Below are 18,833 nucleotides of genomic sequence, written 5' to 3'. Positions count from 1 at the left end.
TTCGCCTCTGTGTTTGCTGTATTCTGGCTGTGTCTCTCAGGAGAGATCTACATCCGGCTCCTGTAGGCCTGCACTTCTTTGCTTCATCCATCTTGTCTAATTGGATGGCTGTATATGTATGGGCCACATGTGGGGCAGGCTCTGAATGGGTGTTCCTTCTGTATCTGTTTTAATCTTTGCCTCTCTATTCCCTGCCAAGGGTATTCTTGTTCCCCTTTTAAAGAAGGAGTGAAGCATTCACATTTTGATCATCCGTCTTGAGTTTCATTTGTTCTAGGCATCTAGGGTAATTCAAGCATTTGGGCTAATAGCCACTTATCAATGAGTGCATACCATGTGTGTTTTTCTGTGATTGGGTTACCTCACTCAGGATGATATTTTCCAGTTCCAACCATTTGCCTATGAATTTCATAAAGTCATTGTTTTTGATAGCTGAGTAATATTCCATTGTGTAGATGTAGCACATTTTCTGTATCCATTCCTCTGTTGAAGGGCATCTGGGTTCTTTCCAGTTTCTGGCTATTATAAATAAGGCTGCGATGAACATAGTGGAGCACGTGTCTCTTTTATATGTTGGGGCATCTTTTGGGTATATGCCCAAGAGTAGTATAGCTGGATCCTCAACTTTTGACAGCTGTCCTGGGTCCCATGCTTGGCTATTCTTGTTTGCGTTCATCTTTCAAATTATTCTAATAGTGATATATATATATATATATATATATGTATAGTGTGTGTGTGTGTGTGTGTGTGTATACGCGCAGCACACATGTGGAGGTCAGAGGACAACTTTATGAGTTCTCTCCCTCCACTTTTACATAGTCTCTTAGGGTTTCCATTGCTGTGACCAAGGCAGCTCTTATAAAGGACGACGTTTAGTTGGGACTAGCGCATAGGTTCAGAGGTTCACTTTCATCTAGGTGGAAAGCAAGGCAGTGCGCAGGCAAACATGGGGCTGGAGGAGCCGAAAGTGCTGCACCTCGATCCAGAGGCCTCCAGGCAGCGAGTCCCCCCTCACAGTGACACTCTTCCTCTAACCAGGCCTCAGCTCCTCATAGTGCTATTCTCTGGGCCGAGCATATTCAAACCACACATGGGTTCTGAGGATGTAATGAAGGGTGTCGGGTTTACGTGGCCTTCATCTGCTGCACAGAGCCAGCCACCTCCTCCACTCCTCCTGTAGTTTTGAGACTCAAGACAATTCCACTTAGACATTCTGCGTCTTGGTCCTTTCAGGCTTCTGTTAAAAAAAAATAAAATAAAACTTAGACCGTATGATTTATAAACAGAGCTTAACTCCTCCTCATCTTGAAGTCTGGGAGTTTCTAGATTAACTCGTTTCTAGTTTCAGGTTTGCTATCTCCCGAGGGGCTAGCCTATCATACGGTACCTTCTCTGTGTCCCCAGGAGGCAGAGGTGAGGAGAGCCCACCTTCTCCCTCAGTGAGGTCGTGGCTCCCACTCTTAGCCACCTTCTAAAGGTCCCGTCTCTTGTTCTGCTGCATCCATGATGCATTCCTTGTGGGGGTTTGGGGTCGGGGCATGTTCAGACCTCAGTGGGGTTTTTCGATTCCTCAGGACCTAAAAAAGGTATCACGGGGAATCCTTGCTTCCTTTGGCCAAGCTGCGCCGCATCATTGGCCCCAGGAACTGTTCCTTCTGGAAAGCAAAGCCATGGGCATCCCAGAGGGAAGTCCTGATCTCTAGCTCCTCCCTCAGCAGTCTCAGCACTACAGCCACTTTCCCTGAGGAGAGCTTCTTCCAGTGAGCAGCCCACAGCTCTCCCTCAGCAATGGGCTTCGTCTCTAGGGTCTCGGCTTCTCGAAACTTCTGCTCTCTGGTCTCTCTCATGATTGTAACCTAACTTCAGTCTCATTGCCATCCCAGGTGCAAGAGTGTTTGTGGAGTACACAGAGAATGTCATGATAAATGGGAGAGGTCATTTTTCTTTTTCTCTCAGAGTCTCCATGGGTCGATATCTTAGCCTATCTAGAACCCATTTGCGACGTGCATGGTGGGAACTGTTGTAGGTGACCTTCTATCCTTGGTTTGAGGCCTTTCTTTCCACCATGTCTGTGGATGGTCCAGGATGGACGCGCTCCTGGCGAAGGTCTCTGTGTCTCCCCTGTCTGAGCAATCGGTGGCGCGTGTCCACTTCTGACTTCTGAGGTGTGAGGGGCAGAATTCAGAGTGTGCCTTGCCCCCCACCTCCAGTCCCCGCTGTGCTTTCTCCCCACAGAGATGCACCAGTGTCGCAGCGACGAGTTCAACTGTAGCTCTGGGATGTGCATCCGGTCCTCCTGGGTGTGCGACGGAGACAACGACTGTCGGGACTGGTCTGATGAAGCCAACTGCACCGGTCAGTACTTCCTAGGCCTCGTGAACACTGCTCACGTAGCGGTGTGCTAGTGAGCATAAAAACTAGATGCTGAGAATTCGTGTCAGAAACAGCCAGCTTGGCTGTCCTTGGAGCTTACGAGGTAGGAGCTATGAGCAGAGCTCCACAGGGTTCTGGGGGAATCTATCGTCTTAATTCTCTGGGACCAGTTAGCAAGGAATCTTTCACAAAGACTGACTGTGGATCTAGGAACCATGTCTTTTTTTAATATTTATTTTTATTTTATGTGTATTGGCGTTTCGCCTGCATGTGTGTATTTGTGCCACATGTTTGTGGTGCCCTCAGAGAAGGTCAGAGAAGGGTATCCGACCCTCTAGAACTGGCTACAGATGGACGTGGGCTGTCAAATCCATGGTTTGAGTAGCACTAAACTATTAAGGGTTCCCTACAAGGGTTAAAGTGCAAACTGGGCTTGTTTGAGGTAAGATTTTATCCTTGGGAACATCGTGGGTGGGAAAGGAGTGTTAGATGCTATGAGATAGGGACTGTGTTCTGGTTCCTCTCTTGGTTTCATGCATGTCTACGTTATCTTCGTGAATGACTGACTGGCAGTGTTTACAGGAATGGTGAACTCTGGGTAGTTCAAGGAGTCGGGAATTTTGTGAGAAAGGAGCACAAGTCTGTTTTACTATCCTTCCCTCTGACCCTATGTTTTTATATGGCTATAACTTTCCAAGAACTAAAATTAGAATAAAAAATTTCTGTAGTTCCTGGATTCCTCTAGAAGCTGAAATTCAATTTGGTCCTAAGCACGCCAAAACAATGGCCCCATATACTATCAGGATGCCCAGTGATGTCCCCCAGTCTCAGCCCGGAGAAGGACACATGTTTTGGGGTGTGATCTCCTTTAGAAGGGTGCAGGACAATTCTTCTCTACAGTGTATGTAGCCTATTGAAGAAGGAAAGCTAGACTGTCTGTCACGGGAGCCGCCACGAACCCAGAAGCATGTAGAGGCTGTCTGCAGGCTCGAGTTTGGATAGATAATTAGTTACCCTGTTAAAAGGGTGCACCCAGGCATTCAGTATGCAAATTGCAGCGTGGTTGAGCACCTCGTTAGTACTGCCGTGTTAGACCAGCCCAGCTTGCAGCAGCTCCTGTCAGACTTCTGGAATGAATTAACGCTTCAGTACTATGGGTGGGCGTGTCATAAGCTGCAGGCTTCCCCTGTGCTTTCCTGTAGACAGCAATGGAACTCTGTTCTGCTATTAGCCGCAGCCTTGTGCCATGTTCCTTCAAGAATTCTCCTTCTTGCCGTCTTAGAATAGTTGGAGGGTGGACATGAGCTCATTCTGCCATAGGTGCGACACTTCCTTTTCTGACTTATTGAATTAAGACAAAGAGGATGGGTCAGGCTGGGCTGTCCTTCTGGTGGCCTCAGCCCACTGTCTTCTCTGAGTTGAGAGTGTTCCTCATTGTAACCCACCGTGCTGCTACTTAGAGTCCATTTGCGGTCTTTATTCCTTTAAAAACACCCTAATCGTTTTGATGTTCACTTTAGAAAGAATTTCTTTGTACTCACAACATCTTCCTCTCTCATAGATGGATAAGAACTTTAAATCCTTGCCCACAATTCCAAAATTAAAATGCCTAGTAAACTATTGATTATTTTAAAGTGCTGGGCAGGCAATATTCTAGTTTTATCTTTTAAAACCATAAACATCAGGGCTGGGAGTGTAGATCAGTGATAGAGCATTTGCCCAGCACGATTGAGACCCTAGGTTTGATTCCCATCGCCTCCAAATAAATGTATAAATAAATAATAAATAAGTATCTAAAATTAATCAGTTATTAATTGATTCTATCTGCCTGCCTACCTATCATCTATTTGTCTGTCTGTCTATCTATCTACAATCTATTTATTATCTATCATCTATCAATCATCTGTCATCTATCTATATATCATCTATCTATCTACATACTATTTGTCTACCTGCCTGCCTTCCTGCCTGCCTTCTGTCTATCTGTCTGTCTAGTCTGTCTATCTATATATGTCTGTCTATCTGCCTGCCTGTCTATCTATTTGTCTATATATCTATATATCTATCTGCCTGCCTGCCTGTCTGTCTGTCTATCTGTCTATCTGCCTGCCTGTCTGTCTATCTGTCTGTCTATCTGTCTATCTAACTACATATGTCTGTCTATCTTCCTGCCTGTCTGTCTATCTACTTGTCTATATATCTACATATCTATCTGCCTGCCTGTCTGTCTATCTGCCTGTCTGTCTGTTTATCTGTCTGTCTGTCTATCTAACTACATATCTGTCTGTCTATCTGCCTGCCTGTCTGTCTATCTATTTATCTATATATCTACATATCTATCTATATGCCTGCCTGCCTATCTATCTATCTATCTATCTATCTATCTATCTATCTATCTATCTATCTATCTATCTATCTATCATCTATCTATCTATCATCTATCTATCTATCTATCTATCTATCATCTATCTATCTATCTATCTATCTATCTATCTATCTATCATCTATCTAGCGTGTGTGCGGCATGAATGCACGTATCTGTGAAGATGTGTGGAGGCCACAGGACAACCTTCAAGGAGTCAGTTCTCTCCATCTACCGTGTAGACCCCAGGATTGAACTCAGGTCGTGAGGACTGGCAGCAAGTGCCTCCATCTGCTGAACTCTCTTGCCTGCTCCCAACTTACTCCTTTTAGTGACCAAACTCATGTGTCAGTATGTCACTTTACCAGCTATTGTCTTGTGTCCATGTATGCACCTTCAGTGGTTCTTACAACAGAAGACAGATTGCTAAACCGTCTTGGGGCTTTGTGGGTATAAACGTGTCGCCAGCCCCCTTAGTTTCAGATTCAAAGGAGTCTGGACGTCTTCATTTATAGCACAATCCTGTAATATTATTGATGGGGTTATCCTAGTTCTTATAGACCCTCGTGCTCGTTTTGCTTCTCTTAGAGAGTCTGTGGTAATGACATCCTTGTTTCCATAGTTTTCAATTGTTATGAAATTTCACCTATTTTCTTTTGAGACATGCTTTCTTTTCAAGATCTGAGAATTTATGCTTTTCGTCTGTCCTTGAATCTTACAGTTAAGTAGTTGATGAAGGTCCCTGGTCCTCAGCAGTTACTCTCAGGCCTTCTTCACTGGGCAGCATCCTCCTGTTGCTCCCTCTTCCCGATGTTATATTTATTCCTTTGGATTCTTAGCTGGACTCTGAGTTACTTCTATAGAGCCGCCTTCCAGTTCTTAAGTTCTCTTTTCAGCTAAATCGAATTCTTGTTTCTATGGCTGTAGATTTTTTTTTGTAAAACATCTATTTTTTAAATAAAAACCTTTTTAAATAATTAAATATTGTGCCTAAAACACCTAGTTATTTTTCAGTGATAGCCCGTAATTCTTCCTAGTTCTCTTTATGCTTTTTTTCTATATCATTAATTATTCAAATTTAGTTCTCCCTGTGCATTCCACTGTAATCCAGTGCTGTGTAAGTAGTGAGGCAGAGGTCTCCCTCCTTAGATTTTAGTCTCCATCTTTAGGCCCACTTATACGGTAATGGTTTTAATCAGGTGTTCCAAATGATGTTGAGAGGTTGGGGACAATCAAAGCCAGGGAGTAGGTGGTAGGATGCCTGTGTTAAACTGAACTCACCCAATTGACCCCACAGTTACAGTGAATCCCATCCTCCCCAGTCTCCAAATGCTACAGCCTGGCTCAGTCATTCTCTCTATGTGGGTGATTGAAGTATTATTTTTGAGCATGTTACTTCTCAGACACGTAAAATCAGAGGACTAGTCCATTACTCAGATTTATTTTTTAATCCAGAAAGGAAAAGGCTCTATGTTCCAGGCATGCCTGGCCAGTTGAGTAAAATCTGATTAATCCTTCTGATCCCTGCATCTGGGCTCAAATCTGGAGATCTCAGACACAGCTCCTAGACTGTCATTTGGAAACCCTTCGGGCACTTCGAAATTGTTATCAATTAAAAGGAAAGTGCACAGGCTGGGTAACAAGTAGATCCTCCAGGTAACAGCCTTAAATGAGTTTATGCTCTGTGAGAAGGAGCCAGGCTGAAGTTGGCTAGAGGACAAACGGCCGGGCTCTCGCCATCGATAAGTCAGAGTGTAGGCAATGCTGTTACTAGACAGAAATTCAGGTCACACCCACCATTCATAGATTCCTCTTTTCAGCATGAGTAGATCTTAAAAGATGTTTAGTGGATTCTGAGTGCCCTGGTTTGTAAACACTGACTGAACGTGGACTTATGAACGTTCTTCTTCGCTCTTTGAAGAGATGAAACGACAGATAACGGAGTGTGCGTGTTTCAGAATGGTTTGAAAAACCAGGTTCTGGGTGTTTCTGAGCATTGCGACAGAGTGGCTTTCAATTCAGTAGGAATTCTGGCAGATGTGAACCATTTTTCTGACCCTTCAGTAGTGTATCCCCCGACACCTGCACTGGATCAAGCTCTGTAGCTTGTTCCCAACAACCCTCTCTGGTTGGTTTTTCTTCTCCTTTTGGGAGGATGCCTATTCATACAACAGGAGCCACAAGGAACTTTTCTAGGTTATAATATTTCCTTGCCAATGTTTTTGCCTTGTTCTGTTTGACTTACGACCAATGGCCTACACCTATCCAAAAAATGTTAAATAGAAAATTCCAGAAATAAATAATCTTTATACTGTAAATGAGTTTTAATTGTCCTATTTTTATTATTAACTATTTTGGTTTTTTAAAATTTTTTGTTATTTTATTTTTAAACTTATTTTTAATTTTATTTTTATTAACTAATTTATATTTTCTTTTTTTTTTTTTTGGTTCTTTTTTTTTTTTCGGAGCTGGGGACCGAACCCAGGGCCTTGCGCTTCCTAGGTAAGCGCTCTACCACTGAGCTAAATCCCCAGCCCCTAATTTATATTTTCTATTTCTGTGATTAAAACATCATAGGACTGTACGTTAGAAAATATGTAGTGTTCAGTATTATCTAAAGTTCTAAATATCCATGCACCGTCTTAAAGTGCGCTCCCTGTAAATCAGGGACCGCTGTGTACTTCTTTCTGTTACTTGTGAACAACATAGGTCTGGCTTTCCTGCAGCAGTGAACAGATATAAAACGGTTTCCTGTTTCTTCATGGGAGGACCATCACACTGTCAGTCTGGGTTCATGCAAAGTATCTTTGAGATTCGGAGATGCATTTAATGACCTTTTGTGCGCAAATGAAGCTGTTAGTTTACATCAGCGCTTCTAGGGTTGTGTGTGGTAGAACTGCCTTCAATTCCAGCATTTGAGAGGGAGAAAAGTTGACCCTTGTAAGTTCAAAGCCAGCCTGGTCTATAGTGAATTTCCCGGGCAGCCAGGGACATGCAGAGACTCAAGCTAAACAAACAAACAAATAAATAAATGGGTAAAACAAAACCAAAAAAAAAAAAAAAAAAGGAAAGATGCATCTCTCTGTCTCACTGGCTTCTTTTTAAGTCAGCAGTTCTCAACTTGTGGGCGGTGACCTCTTAGGTGTCCGAATGGTCCTTTTCTCAGGGGTTCCATGTCAGATACCCTGCGTATTTCATACCTATATTATAATTCATAACTGTAACAGGATTACAGTTATGAAGTAGCAATGGGAGAATTTTATGGTTGGGGGTCACCACAACAAGAGCTGTATAAAGAGTCAGTGTTAGGATGGTTGAGAGCCACTGTTTGGGTGATTGTACTGGACCCTGAGTGTGTCAGGTGTTGCGCTTACCTTTACAGAAGTTTTAAATCGTTCCTGTTTCCCGGCTTGCTTTCTTTTAGATTCTGGATGAATCCATTGTGTTCTGTGGGTCTGGAAGTTTCTGCATTTCAAACGGAGTACTGTTATTTAGAATTACATTATTAAAATCATGCTGCTTCATAACTTAGAAGAACTCTCAAGACACTAGGCCTCCAGACAGTTGCTGAGGAAGGTCTAGAACCTTCCGTCAGAACACACAGCATCTCTTATCTCATGGCATCTCTAGGGAAGAGGCTTCTCTGAGAGCGTTCAGTAGCAGTGCACTGAAGAGGAAGGGCCCCTGTAGACACACATGGCCTGCTGTGTTACAGCCGTGTCTGCTTCCTAATGTCTCCCAGCCAGCTCCTCCTGTGTAAAATGCTCCATGGTTGTGAGGAGTCTTTTCTGTAGGTGCCTAGGCCTGTACACTGACTTACACCACACTGTAACCTGCCAATGCCTGTTAAGACGTTTCTGAACTAATTCTTGGTGACCTCGGCTCTTGTGCAAAGGAGCCATCTGCATAGCAGTAACTTCTCTAGAGCTGCCTTCTCTTTCCTTTCTAAGCGATTGTGGTAGACACGATGCATTATCACTGGCTGGTGCATGGAGCTGGAGAGAGCTAGTGCTCCCCAATCTCTGAGTGCTCCCTACTCTTCATGGCTCCCTGGTCCCTCTTTCCTGCCCTCCCCTGTCTCTTTAGCAGTAAAGATATTACTAAGGGAAAACTACTTGTACCTCAGCTGCTCCCAAAGTCCCCACCTCAACATCTAGCTTAGATCTTCCTTCTGGTAGTTAAGGGGGGAGAGTGGAAAAGGAAGAATGACATTGTTCTCTTCTCATTGGCAGCCATCTACCACACCTGTGAGGCCTCCAACTTCCAATGCCACAATGGCCACTGCATCCCCCAGCGATGGGCATGTGACGGTGACGCGGATTGCCAGGACGGCTCTGATGAAGATCCCATCAGCTGTGGTAAATGTAGATTCCCTGGCCCTTCCCCAGGGTCTGCCATTGAGGGGAGGGGCAGCCAGTGAGCCAGGAGGTGAAACTTTGTACTCCTGTGTTAGCAGTCTCACACACACACACACACACACACACACACACAGATAGAGAGAGAGAGAGAGAGAGAGAGAGAGAGAGAGAGAGAGAGAGAGAGAGAACCACATATTCAGTACTTTCTCTGCTACGTAGTTAACATTCCTTTGCCGGACATCCTGAATTTTCATGGAAGTGGAGTCGCTGGGGTCAAATATCATTATGTAAGCTCTTCTCCATTCAGATTCAAAGTTTAAAATTAGCTTTTTCCATATACCTGCATTTCGTTTAGTGAGCATTTTTTATGAAGGATGCACAGTAATTATGATCTAGTTTATCCAGTTGATCCTTGCTGGGCATTTATTCGAAAGCGGTTTTGTTCTCACTGTTAAGACAGCAAGTGCTCCACGTCCTTAGAAGGCCCGTTTCCCTTTGCCCTATTTTGGGGGACACTTTGCACAGTATGTACTCATGATGGCAGAGGTTCCCATGCCTTCCCATGGTTCCCTTCACTGCTAGATTATCTTACGTGCTCTCTGCCCATCCTGAGCTACACGATCCTTCTCGCCTCCCCTGATGGCTTCACCATCCCACTTGTTTTCAGGACTTTATAACTGTGCTAGCTTCTGATCTATCTCTTTCCAAAGTGATTTCTGCATATCAGCATTAAGCATTTTCCCCAAGTCATAGACTCATGGGCCTTTTCTCTATCTGAATGATGCTCTTTGACTAGTTTTCTAGGAATACCAATTGCAACACATGTCCTTGTCTTAGAATCTAGTCTCTGTAGAGGGAACCAAATGCAAGGTACTGAGCTGTCAAAGGCTGCGCCTGCTCTGGTAACGGCCTTCACTCTAGCAGTAGGCTTAGGGCAGAGAGACTTAGGGTAAACAGATGGGGCATCGGGATGCTTTAGTTCTGGTTTCAGTTTCACCAGAAATGGCCGTGAAACCCCAGGCTCTCTAAGCAAACACACTCCAGAAGGGCTTTGTTCTAGGATTCCCAAAGAGTAAGTATCAAGGTGCTAAGTGTTTCGTGGAGCATACAAAATCCGGGATTTAATAACTCAGATTCATGTCCTTTTTTGTCTCTATTTGCTGAACCATCTCTCTTTGTTATAAAAACATAATGAATTTTTTTCTAGGTATTTTTTTATAAACCATCCACTAATATTCACGGCACTGTCAACATTTATTTGGTATTAATCAAGAATGAGCCTTAATTCTTGTGCCAAATAAAGAAGCCAAGTCTTACATTAAAAAACTCACTTTCTTTCTTTCTTTCTTTCTTTTTTTTTTTTTGTCGGTTATTTTAATAGTACAGTCTGGGAGTTGAAAGCATAAAAGGGTCTAGAGTAAAATTTGCCCCCACTCACTCCTATACGCGCACCCCAGTCTGCGTACTTCTTCTGCCCCATTCTTGTAGAAAACCATACTTTAAATGGCTTTACACATTGGTCGGTGTTTTTAAATGCTCGAGACTATTTCTGGGTATAACAGTGTCTCAGGCAGTGATGGGCTCCGTTTACAGTGGTCCTATGGATGACAGGGAGATGTGACGTTTCTGTCTGGTAGCAACTCCAAGCTACCTAACATCAATGTGGCATGTGTCATTGTGGGTGTGTGGCAGTGTTCGGGTAAATAAGCCTTCAGTGTTGCCAGCCACATACACATGTGACACACACAGTTGCGTGTTATGTGCAGTACAACAGTGATGATGCTTATGTGCACTGCTGAGCGTGTGTTTCCCGTGTTATCTCTATCCTTCTTATCATTCCTGAGGGACAGCTAGTCTGGCTTGCCACTTCACCGGGTGCCACACCTCATCTGTTTACCTCATCTCTCCAGAGCATGTGAAGTGACTGGCCTGCAGGTGCCATCCAGGTCTGCCTCCCTGAGGTCTTGGGATGTTCACACAGCAGCAAAACCGACCACCTCTTAGCACACAGCCCACTGTTATGTGAAATGTGATTATAAATTCGAAGGCACATGTATTCCTTATACCTCTCTCATACACACAGTGCCACCAATGGTTTTCTGTACCTTGTTATTATTACATAGTTGTATATCCTGGTTGATTTTTTTCATCGTAGTCTCCTTCAGACTCAGGTACCCTTTTGTTGAGCATTCACCTGGAACAAGTGGCTCGTTCTTGCTACAGCGTGTTGCAGTGTAACATTGGTGCTGCCACTAAGTTCCCGCTGCAGTTTTGTCATTGCGTTATTTTTGAGTTGTGTAAATAGCATGCTCATCTGCTTTTGGAATTGCAGGATCATATATATATATATATATATATATATATATATATATATATGTACACATACACACATACATGCTATATATATCATACATATGCTGTATACCCCCCCCACACACACACACAATCGGTTTGTAACTTCGCTAGCCAGTAACAGACCACCTTGGAGGTGGTGTGGCCTGGCCGTCAGCCAGTGTGAGCTCTTGCCTGCTTCTTCACTGTTGTTCTTCTGTGATTGACTTAAATTTCAGAGAAAAAGTGCAATGGATTCCACTGCCCAAACGGCACGTGCATCCCATCCAGCAAGCATTGTGACGGGCTGCGGGACTGCCCCGACGGCTCTGACGAGCAGCACTGTGGTGAGTCCAGTCCTTGCCCTGGTGGTTGCACCAATCTCTTCTCTGGTCCCTGGCCCCAGAGTTCTCAACCTAGGGAATGGGTCAGGCAGGGAGACGAGGCCCAGGAGAAAGGGAGCATTAAGCTGAGTGGGGTGGCCTAAACGCTGCCATTTGGCTGCCACGTGAACTGTCAGCCGCACGGTTCTTTTTGCCTGGGCACTTTCCTCTTCCACTTGCCTGGTTTCATTAAAGTTTATCACTGAATATCACTTGAGGAGTATTTTAGGCAAGGCGAACCTTTTTCTACCCCATTTCAATCCTAGAGGTACACATCTCTGGAGAATGCTGGAAACAGCTGGGAACTTTTAAAAGCCATGGTGTCTGGGAGCTACCCCAGACTTTCTGAGGTACTTAAAGTATGGCTTGGACGTTGAGATCCTTCTGGGTTTTGTTTTTCTTTTCACAGTGCTCCACATGAATCTAATGTGCAGTACAGGTTGGGAACAAATGTGTGGTACAGGTTGGGAACAAATGTGTTAGTTCAGTAGTTGTGGTCTGGCCTCTAGGCAGGATCTGGCCCATCACTCAAAGGTGTGTTAGTATAGGCATGGCTGACTGGCCTGTGGCCAAATTCATCCAAGTTCTTTGGAATGAAGAACACAGTGTGTGTTGCATGAGGCTGTTCTCGTGCTATGATGGTGAAACTGAGTAGACAGATGACACTGTGTTCTAGGCTTCTATAAAACACAGGTCAACGTCTCTCTCTAATGGCATGGGAACAACATCTTAGGTTCGACATCTTTGCGCATGTGCGCGTGCGTGCACACACACACACACACACACACACACACACACACACACAATTGGAGAGAGGGTATATGATAAGGAATTGGTGCCCAAGAGTATAAAAGCTTTAATTTTTCTTTTCTTTTACTGGATATTTTCTTTATTTACATTTCAAATGCTATCCCCTTTCCCTGGTTTCCTCTCTGGAAGCCCCCTATCCTATCCCCCCTCCCCCCTGCGTCTATGAGAATGCTTCCCCACTCACCCACCCATTCCCTCCCACCTCCCCACTCTGGTGTTCCCCTACACAGGACCAAGGACCTCTCCTCCCACTGATGCCCAACAAGGCCATCCTCTGCTACATATGCAGCTGGAGCCATGGGTTCCTCCATGTGTACTCTTTGGTTGGTGGTTTAGTCCCTGGGAGCTCTGGGGGTTCTGGTTGGTTGATATTGTTGTTCTTCCTGTGGAGTTGCAAACCCCTTCAGCTCCTTCAGTCCTTTCTCTAACTCCTCCATTGGGGTCCCCAAGGCAGTTGTTCCTCACATCCAGATTCGTTCGTGCTATGGTTCCGAGATCTCTACTCCACATGCGTTTCCAGTGTCTGCTCTCACAGGGACATCTATCCTATTGTGATTTCTCTCATCCTAGTGACCTTTGCTTCTAACACCAGTGGCTTTTGGCTTTTCTAAAGGACCTGCCTCTCGAGAGAGTTAGTTACATTGGTCTCAGGGTTTCCACAGCGGGGTTGGAGACAGGTGTGTGTGCTTCAGCCTGTAATGCTGACTGCTGGTAGAAAATGATTACTCACCTCCTTATCAGAGAGTCCATGTCCTGTTAATTATGGTTAAGGTGTGGGCTTTGTGCCAGGCAGCTCTGGGGTGCAATTTGGGCTTCTCTCTCATTAGCCTGTGCCCTTGGCAGACAGAGTACTTGATGCTGCCACCCCTATTTCCTTGTTCCATATGTATGCAGAGACAATAAAATCTCTTATACTGTTGTCTCGAGGTTTAACGGTGCACTTTATGACAAGTGTTTTCACTCAGGGCCTTGCATAAAAAAGTGTTCCACCCCCCAAGTGGCTCAGGGCCTTGCATAAAGAGGTACTCCACCCCAGGTGGCTGTCACCATCAGTCACTGTGTACAGTATTCTGTCCTTGAGTGTTTGTTCGGGGCTGCAGTGCACCTGTGCCAGCCTTAGCCACTCACAGCCCTTCCTGCTGTTCTCTTTCAGAGCCCTTCTGCACACGTTTCATGGACTTTGTGTGTAAGAACCGTCAGCAGTGTCTGTTCCACTCCATGGTGTGTGACGGGATCATCCAGTGCCGAGATGGCTCTGATGAGGATGCCACCTTCGCCGGATGCTGTGAGTGCATGGCTGGGGGGAGTCCCATGACCAAGCAAGTTGGCCACTCTGTGGGGCACCTAAGACCTGAATGCGGGTCACGTCTCAGTGCCTAGGACTGCTGTTGTTGTTGTTCCTTTTCTCACAGAAGCACTGATGCTTTGCATCTGCTAGTTATACGTGATTGTGATGAAGCTGGGGAGTGACCAGAGCCTTGTCAAATGTCACCTTACGGGAGAGACTGGCCCTCCATTTATATTGACGGGCTAATCTCTCTGTAGCACAGTTTTGCTCCCGTGGTCTTCCTGGCGTGGACCCCCACTTTGTATACTTTCTTTTACAGCCGCCCTTTCCTGCTGCTATCCCTAGTCGTTACTTTGGTGTTGCTGTGACCAAAAGAAACAGCTTTTTTTTTTTTTTTTTTTTTTTTTTTTTTGGAGCTGGGGACCGAACCCAGGGCCTTGCACTTGCTGGGCAAGCGCTCTACCGCTGAGCTAAATCCCCAACCCCAGAAACAGCTTTTAAAGAGGATTTACTTTGGCTCATGGTTCCGTGGGGTTTGGCCCATGGTTGTCTGGCTTCATATGTTTGGGCAGAGTATTGCAGTGGGAGTGTGGAAGGGGAGAACATTTTACCACACGACACACGGGAGGCAGAGTGAAAAGGACTTGTGGACCCAGTGCAACCTTCAAAGGCCCAGCCCGAGTTTGTACTTTCCCTGGTCATGTTCTACTTCCCAGGGTTCCCATAGCCTCCCAGATTAATGGCACCGAGTAGGGACCAAGCCTGTTGGGGACATTTCACATTCAAAGCATAGCACTAGGTCTGTATAGGTCTCAAGCTATCAGAACAAAATCCAGTAGACTGACTGGGTGCCTCAACCAACAGAAACTCTGTTGACCACTCTCGAGGTGTTGGGAGCACTCTCTGGAGCCTCCCTCAACCCATGATCTTTCTCCTGTATGTATCTGTGTCTAAACTTCTACCGTTGTATATTTTTATTTAAAGAAACAGGGTCCTGCCATGTTGCCCAGGTTGGCACCAAAAACCTGGGCTTAAGTGACAGTCTTCTCCTAAGGACACAAGTCATACCAGATTAGAGTCCACCTTGATGACTCCATTTGAATGTAAATTTTCCCCATTAAAAGCATTATTGCTAAAGCAGGCACAGTATGTGAGCTCAGGGGTTCAGCCCTGTCCTGGTCCCATGTGAGTGGGCAGAATGGGTTAGTTAACAGTGCTCTGCTGAGACTGGGTCCCTCCTTGATTTCTCAGCTCCCTCAGCTCTCAGCAGCGTCTAGACCTTGGCTATCAAGGAGCCCTGCTGCCCTGTACTCTGCAGCGTGGAAGTCACCCGACCTTGACCCACATTTCTCGCCCTCTAGCCCAAGACCCGGAGTTCCACAAGGAGTGTGACGAGTTCGGCTTCCAGTGTCAGAACGGAGTGTGCATCAGCTTGATTTGGAAATGCGATGGGATGGATGACTGCGGAGACTACTCTGACGAGGCCAACTGTGGTAAGAAGCCGGAAGACCCACCTTCCTCAGCCAGCCTAACGTTACAGTGACGGGGACGCTCCAGTGCCTTCCGCTTCCTCAGCAGCACGTGCTGCCGGCTCTCAGGTCCTCTCAGGAGGAATGAGTGGAGTGAAGAGGGAAGGTGGCATCCAGTAGGTTCCAAGGCGATGCTCCTTCCACTCCCTTTGCACAGTTGCGAGGCCCACAGCTCATGTAGGGAAGATAATGGGTAAGGGATAATGGTGTCTTGCTTACTTTTCTTGTGGCAGAATGCACAAGAGAGCCACCTTTAGGAAGAAGTGTTCATTTTGGCACATAGTGTAAGGATGCCGTCTGCCACAGTAAGGAATTCGTGACAACAGCAACCTGAGACGGCCAGGCAGTCAGGAAGCCGAGGAGTGAGTGCGGATACTCAGTTTAGTTTCTCCTTTGGAACCTGCCATGCTTTCCTGCTCTGTTAAACATTTTGGAAGCGCCCTAATGGGCATACCCAGGGGTACAATGTTTCCATGACCATTCTGCATCCCACTGTATGTTGACAGAGGAGATTAGCTATCATGATGGTCAGTGCTGAGGAACATGGTTGGCCATTACAGACCATACCGTCATCCTTGGACCATCTTCACTCACACTTAAGCTATTTCTTTGGTAGAGTGTCACCATTAGAACTCAGAGTTACCGTTCTCCGGGTACCAGAGTAGGTCAGAGAAATAGGAGTTGGGGCCTAAGAAGATGGGGTGCTGTTGAGTTTGTAGGCATTCTCTGTCCCTCCTTGGATCCCTGAAGATGCCATATGTTCTCTGGGAGAGCCGGATGGGCACCCTGGGACTTGGCCTAAGGAGATAAGCATAGGCAGAGCCTGGAGTTCCCACTGGTGCAGTGGAAATGACTGTTGTGCTTGATCTCGGCAGAAAACCCCACAGAAGCCCCGAACTGCTCCCGCTACTTCCAGTTCCACTGTGAGAATGGCCGCTGCATCCCCAACAGGTGGAAATGTGACAGAGAGAATGACTGCGGGGACTGGTCTGATGAGAAGGACTGTGGAGGTGAGAGCCCTGGGGGGCCCCCCTACCCCATCAGCCTAAGCCCCACTCCTCCTGGACAGCTCTGCCTGGCTGCAGTCTCCCACCCTCCCTCGAGGGCCTGGCTCAACCCTTACTGTTGGGTTTTCTGTGATGCTGAGTTCTCCTGTGATGTCATCCCCCTATTTCTCTTTCATTTTGCGTGTTTGTGCAGGTGCTTATGGAGGCCACGGGTCAACTCCGCTGTCGGTTTTCAGTCTCTTTTCACCTTGGTTTATGAGACAGTCTCTTACTGGGGACCCGGGGCTCACCAATTAGGCTAAGCTGACTGGCCAACAGACTCCAGAGGTGCCTGTGTGCCTGTCTTCCTCCCACTGGGCTTACAAAAGCATGAGCCGCCATGTTTAGCATTTTGTGTAGGTTCTAGAGACTGAACTCAGGCCCTCGGCCCCAGGATCCCCACTTCCTGTTTGCCTGTCTATGTGATCGATTTTCACTGTCTCCAAGGCTGCCCATTTCTGATTCCGAGGAGCCCAGAGCTTGGCGCTCAGCATTTGGTTTGCAGTCCCCACACGCATTTCCCTGGAATATCTTCGAAGTGTCAGAGGACCCCATATCAGTGGGCTTTGATAAGTGCCCAGATCCTGTGCTCTCTGGCATACTTAGGGACCCTGGTTTAGAACATGTGCTTCTGTTGCCTTTTGCTTCTCATCTTGAATCGTTGTGGTGTTGTAGCTAGAGCCATGCGAGGCTTGTGTGAGAATGCTCTGGCCGCCTGGGCCTTCCTAGTTGTGTGTCCACCTCTTCCTCTGGCAGCAGCCAGGAGCCCTTGCAAGAGCAAACACATGCAACTGTTACATTATTGCAGGTGTTGCAGTTTATAAAATCTGCTAAGCAGTATTGAAAGGCTGCCATCTCTTCAGGAACCCCTTTCATACCCCATATACGTGCTGTTTACGTGGGTTGATGTTTCGGGCTGTGTCTGTCACTGGTGCAACAGGGACATCAGCATAGGTTGGGGACACATTTTCATTGGAGACCAAGCTTCTACTAACACTTTGTATCTCCTTGCTTATTCTTTCTCAGATTCACACATTTTCCCCTCCCCCACCCCCGGACCGTCCACATGTCTGCCCAATTACTTCCGATGCAGCAGCGGGGCCTGCGTGATGGGCACCTGGGTGTGCGACGGCTACAGGGACTGTGCTGATGGCTCAGATGAGGAAGCCTGCCCCTCTCTAGGTGAGTCGTAGCCCTGGTTTGCTCAGCTGTCATTTTCTCTCGGGAGGGGACTCTGGGAGCATTGTGCACCAAGACCATGTGGCAACCAACCCAAGAGAAGCATCCCAGCCTTTAAACCTCTCTGTGTGCTTCCTGCCGGAAAAGTCCTACTACTCTGCCTGCCACCCCTGCTTCTCTTGCAGTGAGGAATTACAGTTGGGATAGTAAGGCGGCAGTGTTTTGTGTGTGTGTACAAAACTCAGAGGAGAGGACCCAATTTTTACCCTTGCTGGCTGGCTTGCATGCCTTCTAAAAGAAGGGCAGCCACTGCCATCTAGTGGCTGATCACAGAAACAGCTGAAAGGCTTGTACAACCACTGTGATGCCGGAGGTCCACCTCTGAGAAGTCACCTGTCCTGTAGACAGAACTGGGGTGGGGTACGGAGGCTTTCCCTGAACTTGAAGCAGTCCACATTTGCTTTTGAGAGGAGAATTGACACTTAGTTGGAATGTTTTGCACAGTCTTTTTCAGAGCCCACTTCTAGGTCTGTAGAGACTCTCTTCCTCTCTGCACACCCACCTCTTCCCTGTTCAAAAGTGACTGTGGCTTCTCGCCTGCAAAATCAGAGGAGGCTTTAGGGTTTAGTGGTGGGAGATTCTGTGACTACTAAACAAGCATCTTAACAATTAGGCAGTCGTTTTTAACTGGTGGGTTGCTAATTCTTTTTTTTTTCAATTTTGGTTTTTAAGAATCATTATAGTCATTGTACGAGATAGTGCAGCTTTTTATGCTATTTTCATACATGTATACCGTGTGTCTTGTCCACAGCCACCCACATCATTTCTCTACTTGTCAGCATGTGGTCTTGTAGAAGATCAATTAGTTTTTTTAAACCCCCTTGTGTGCATGTGAGTGTGCGTGTGTGTATGTGTACGTGAGTCTGTGTACATGTGTACACGAGTGTGTGTATGTGTGTGCATGTGTGTGTATGTGTGTGCATGTAAGTGTGAGTGTGTGTATGTGTGTGCATGTAAGTGTGTGTGAGTGTGTGTATGTGTGTGCATGTAAGTGTGTGTGAGTGTGTGTGTGTGTATGTGTGTGTGTGTGCATGCTCATGCATCTTCACATGTAGGGATGTGGAGGTCAGAGGACAACTACGGAACTCACTGGTCTTGCTTGAGACAGCCAGTG

At 46.2% G+C, this 18,833-nt stretch overlaps 1 protein-coding gene across 3 annotated transcripts in view; it reads left to right on the top strand.

Moving 5' to 3' along the window:
- The window catches only part of Sorl1 (sortilin related receptor 1), a 162,746-nt gene that overhangs the window by 109,608 nt on the left and 34,305 nt on the right, over window positions 1–18,833 (top strand). For all 3 annotated transcript variants that reach the window (XM_063265102.1, NM_053519.1, XM_039081046.2), the window contains 7 exon segments: window positions 2,236–2,355; window positions 8,968–9,093; window positions 11,664–11,771; window positions 13,771–13,902; window positions 15,267–15,398; window positions 16,310–16,444; window positions 17,507–17,662. In XM_063265102.1, coding sequence (XP_063121172.1) covers window positions 2,236–2,355; window positions 8,968–9,093; window positions 11,664–11,771; window positions 13,771–13,902; window positions 15,267–15,398; window positions 16,310–16,444; window positions 17,507–17,662 — 909 coding nt within the window.

Source organism: Rattus norvegicus, chromosome 8, assembly GCF_036323735.1.
Source record: "Rattus norvegicus strain BN/NHsdMcwi chromosome 8, GRCr8, whole genome shotgun sequence".
Taxonomy (NCBI): Eukaryota; Metazoa; Chordata; class Mammalia; order Rodentia; family Muridae; genus Rattus; species Rattus norvegicus.
The sequence above is the reverse complement of the archived record's forward strand: the minus strand, read 5'-3'. Positions and strand labels throughout refer to the sequence as shown.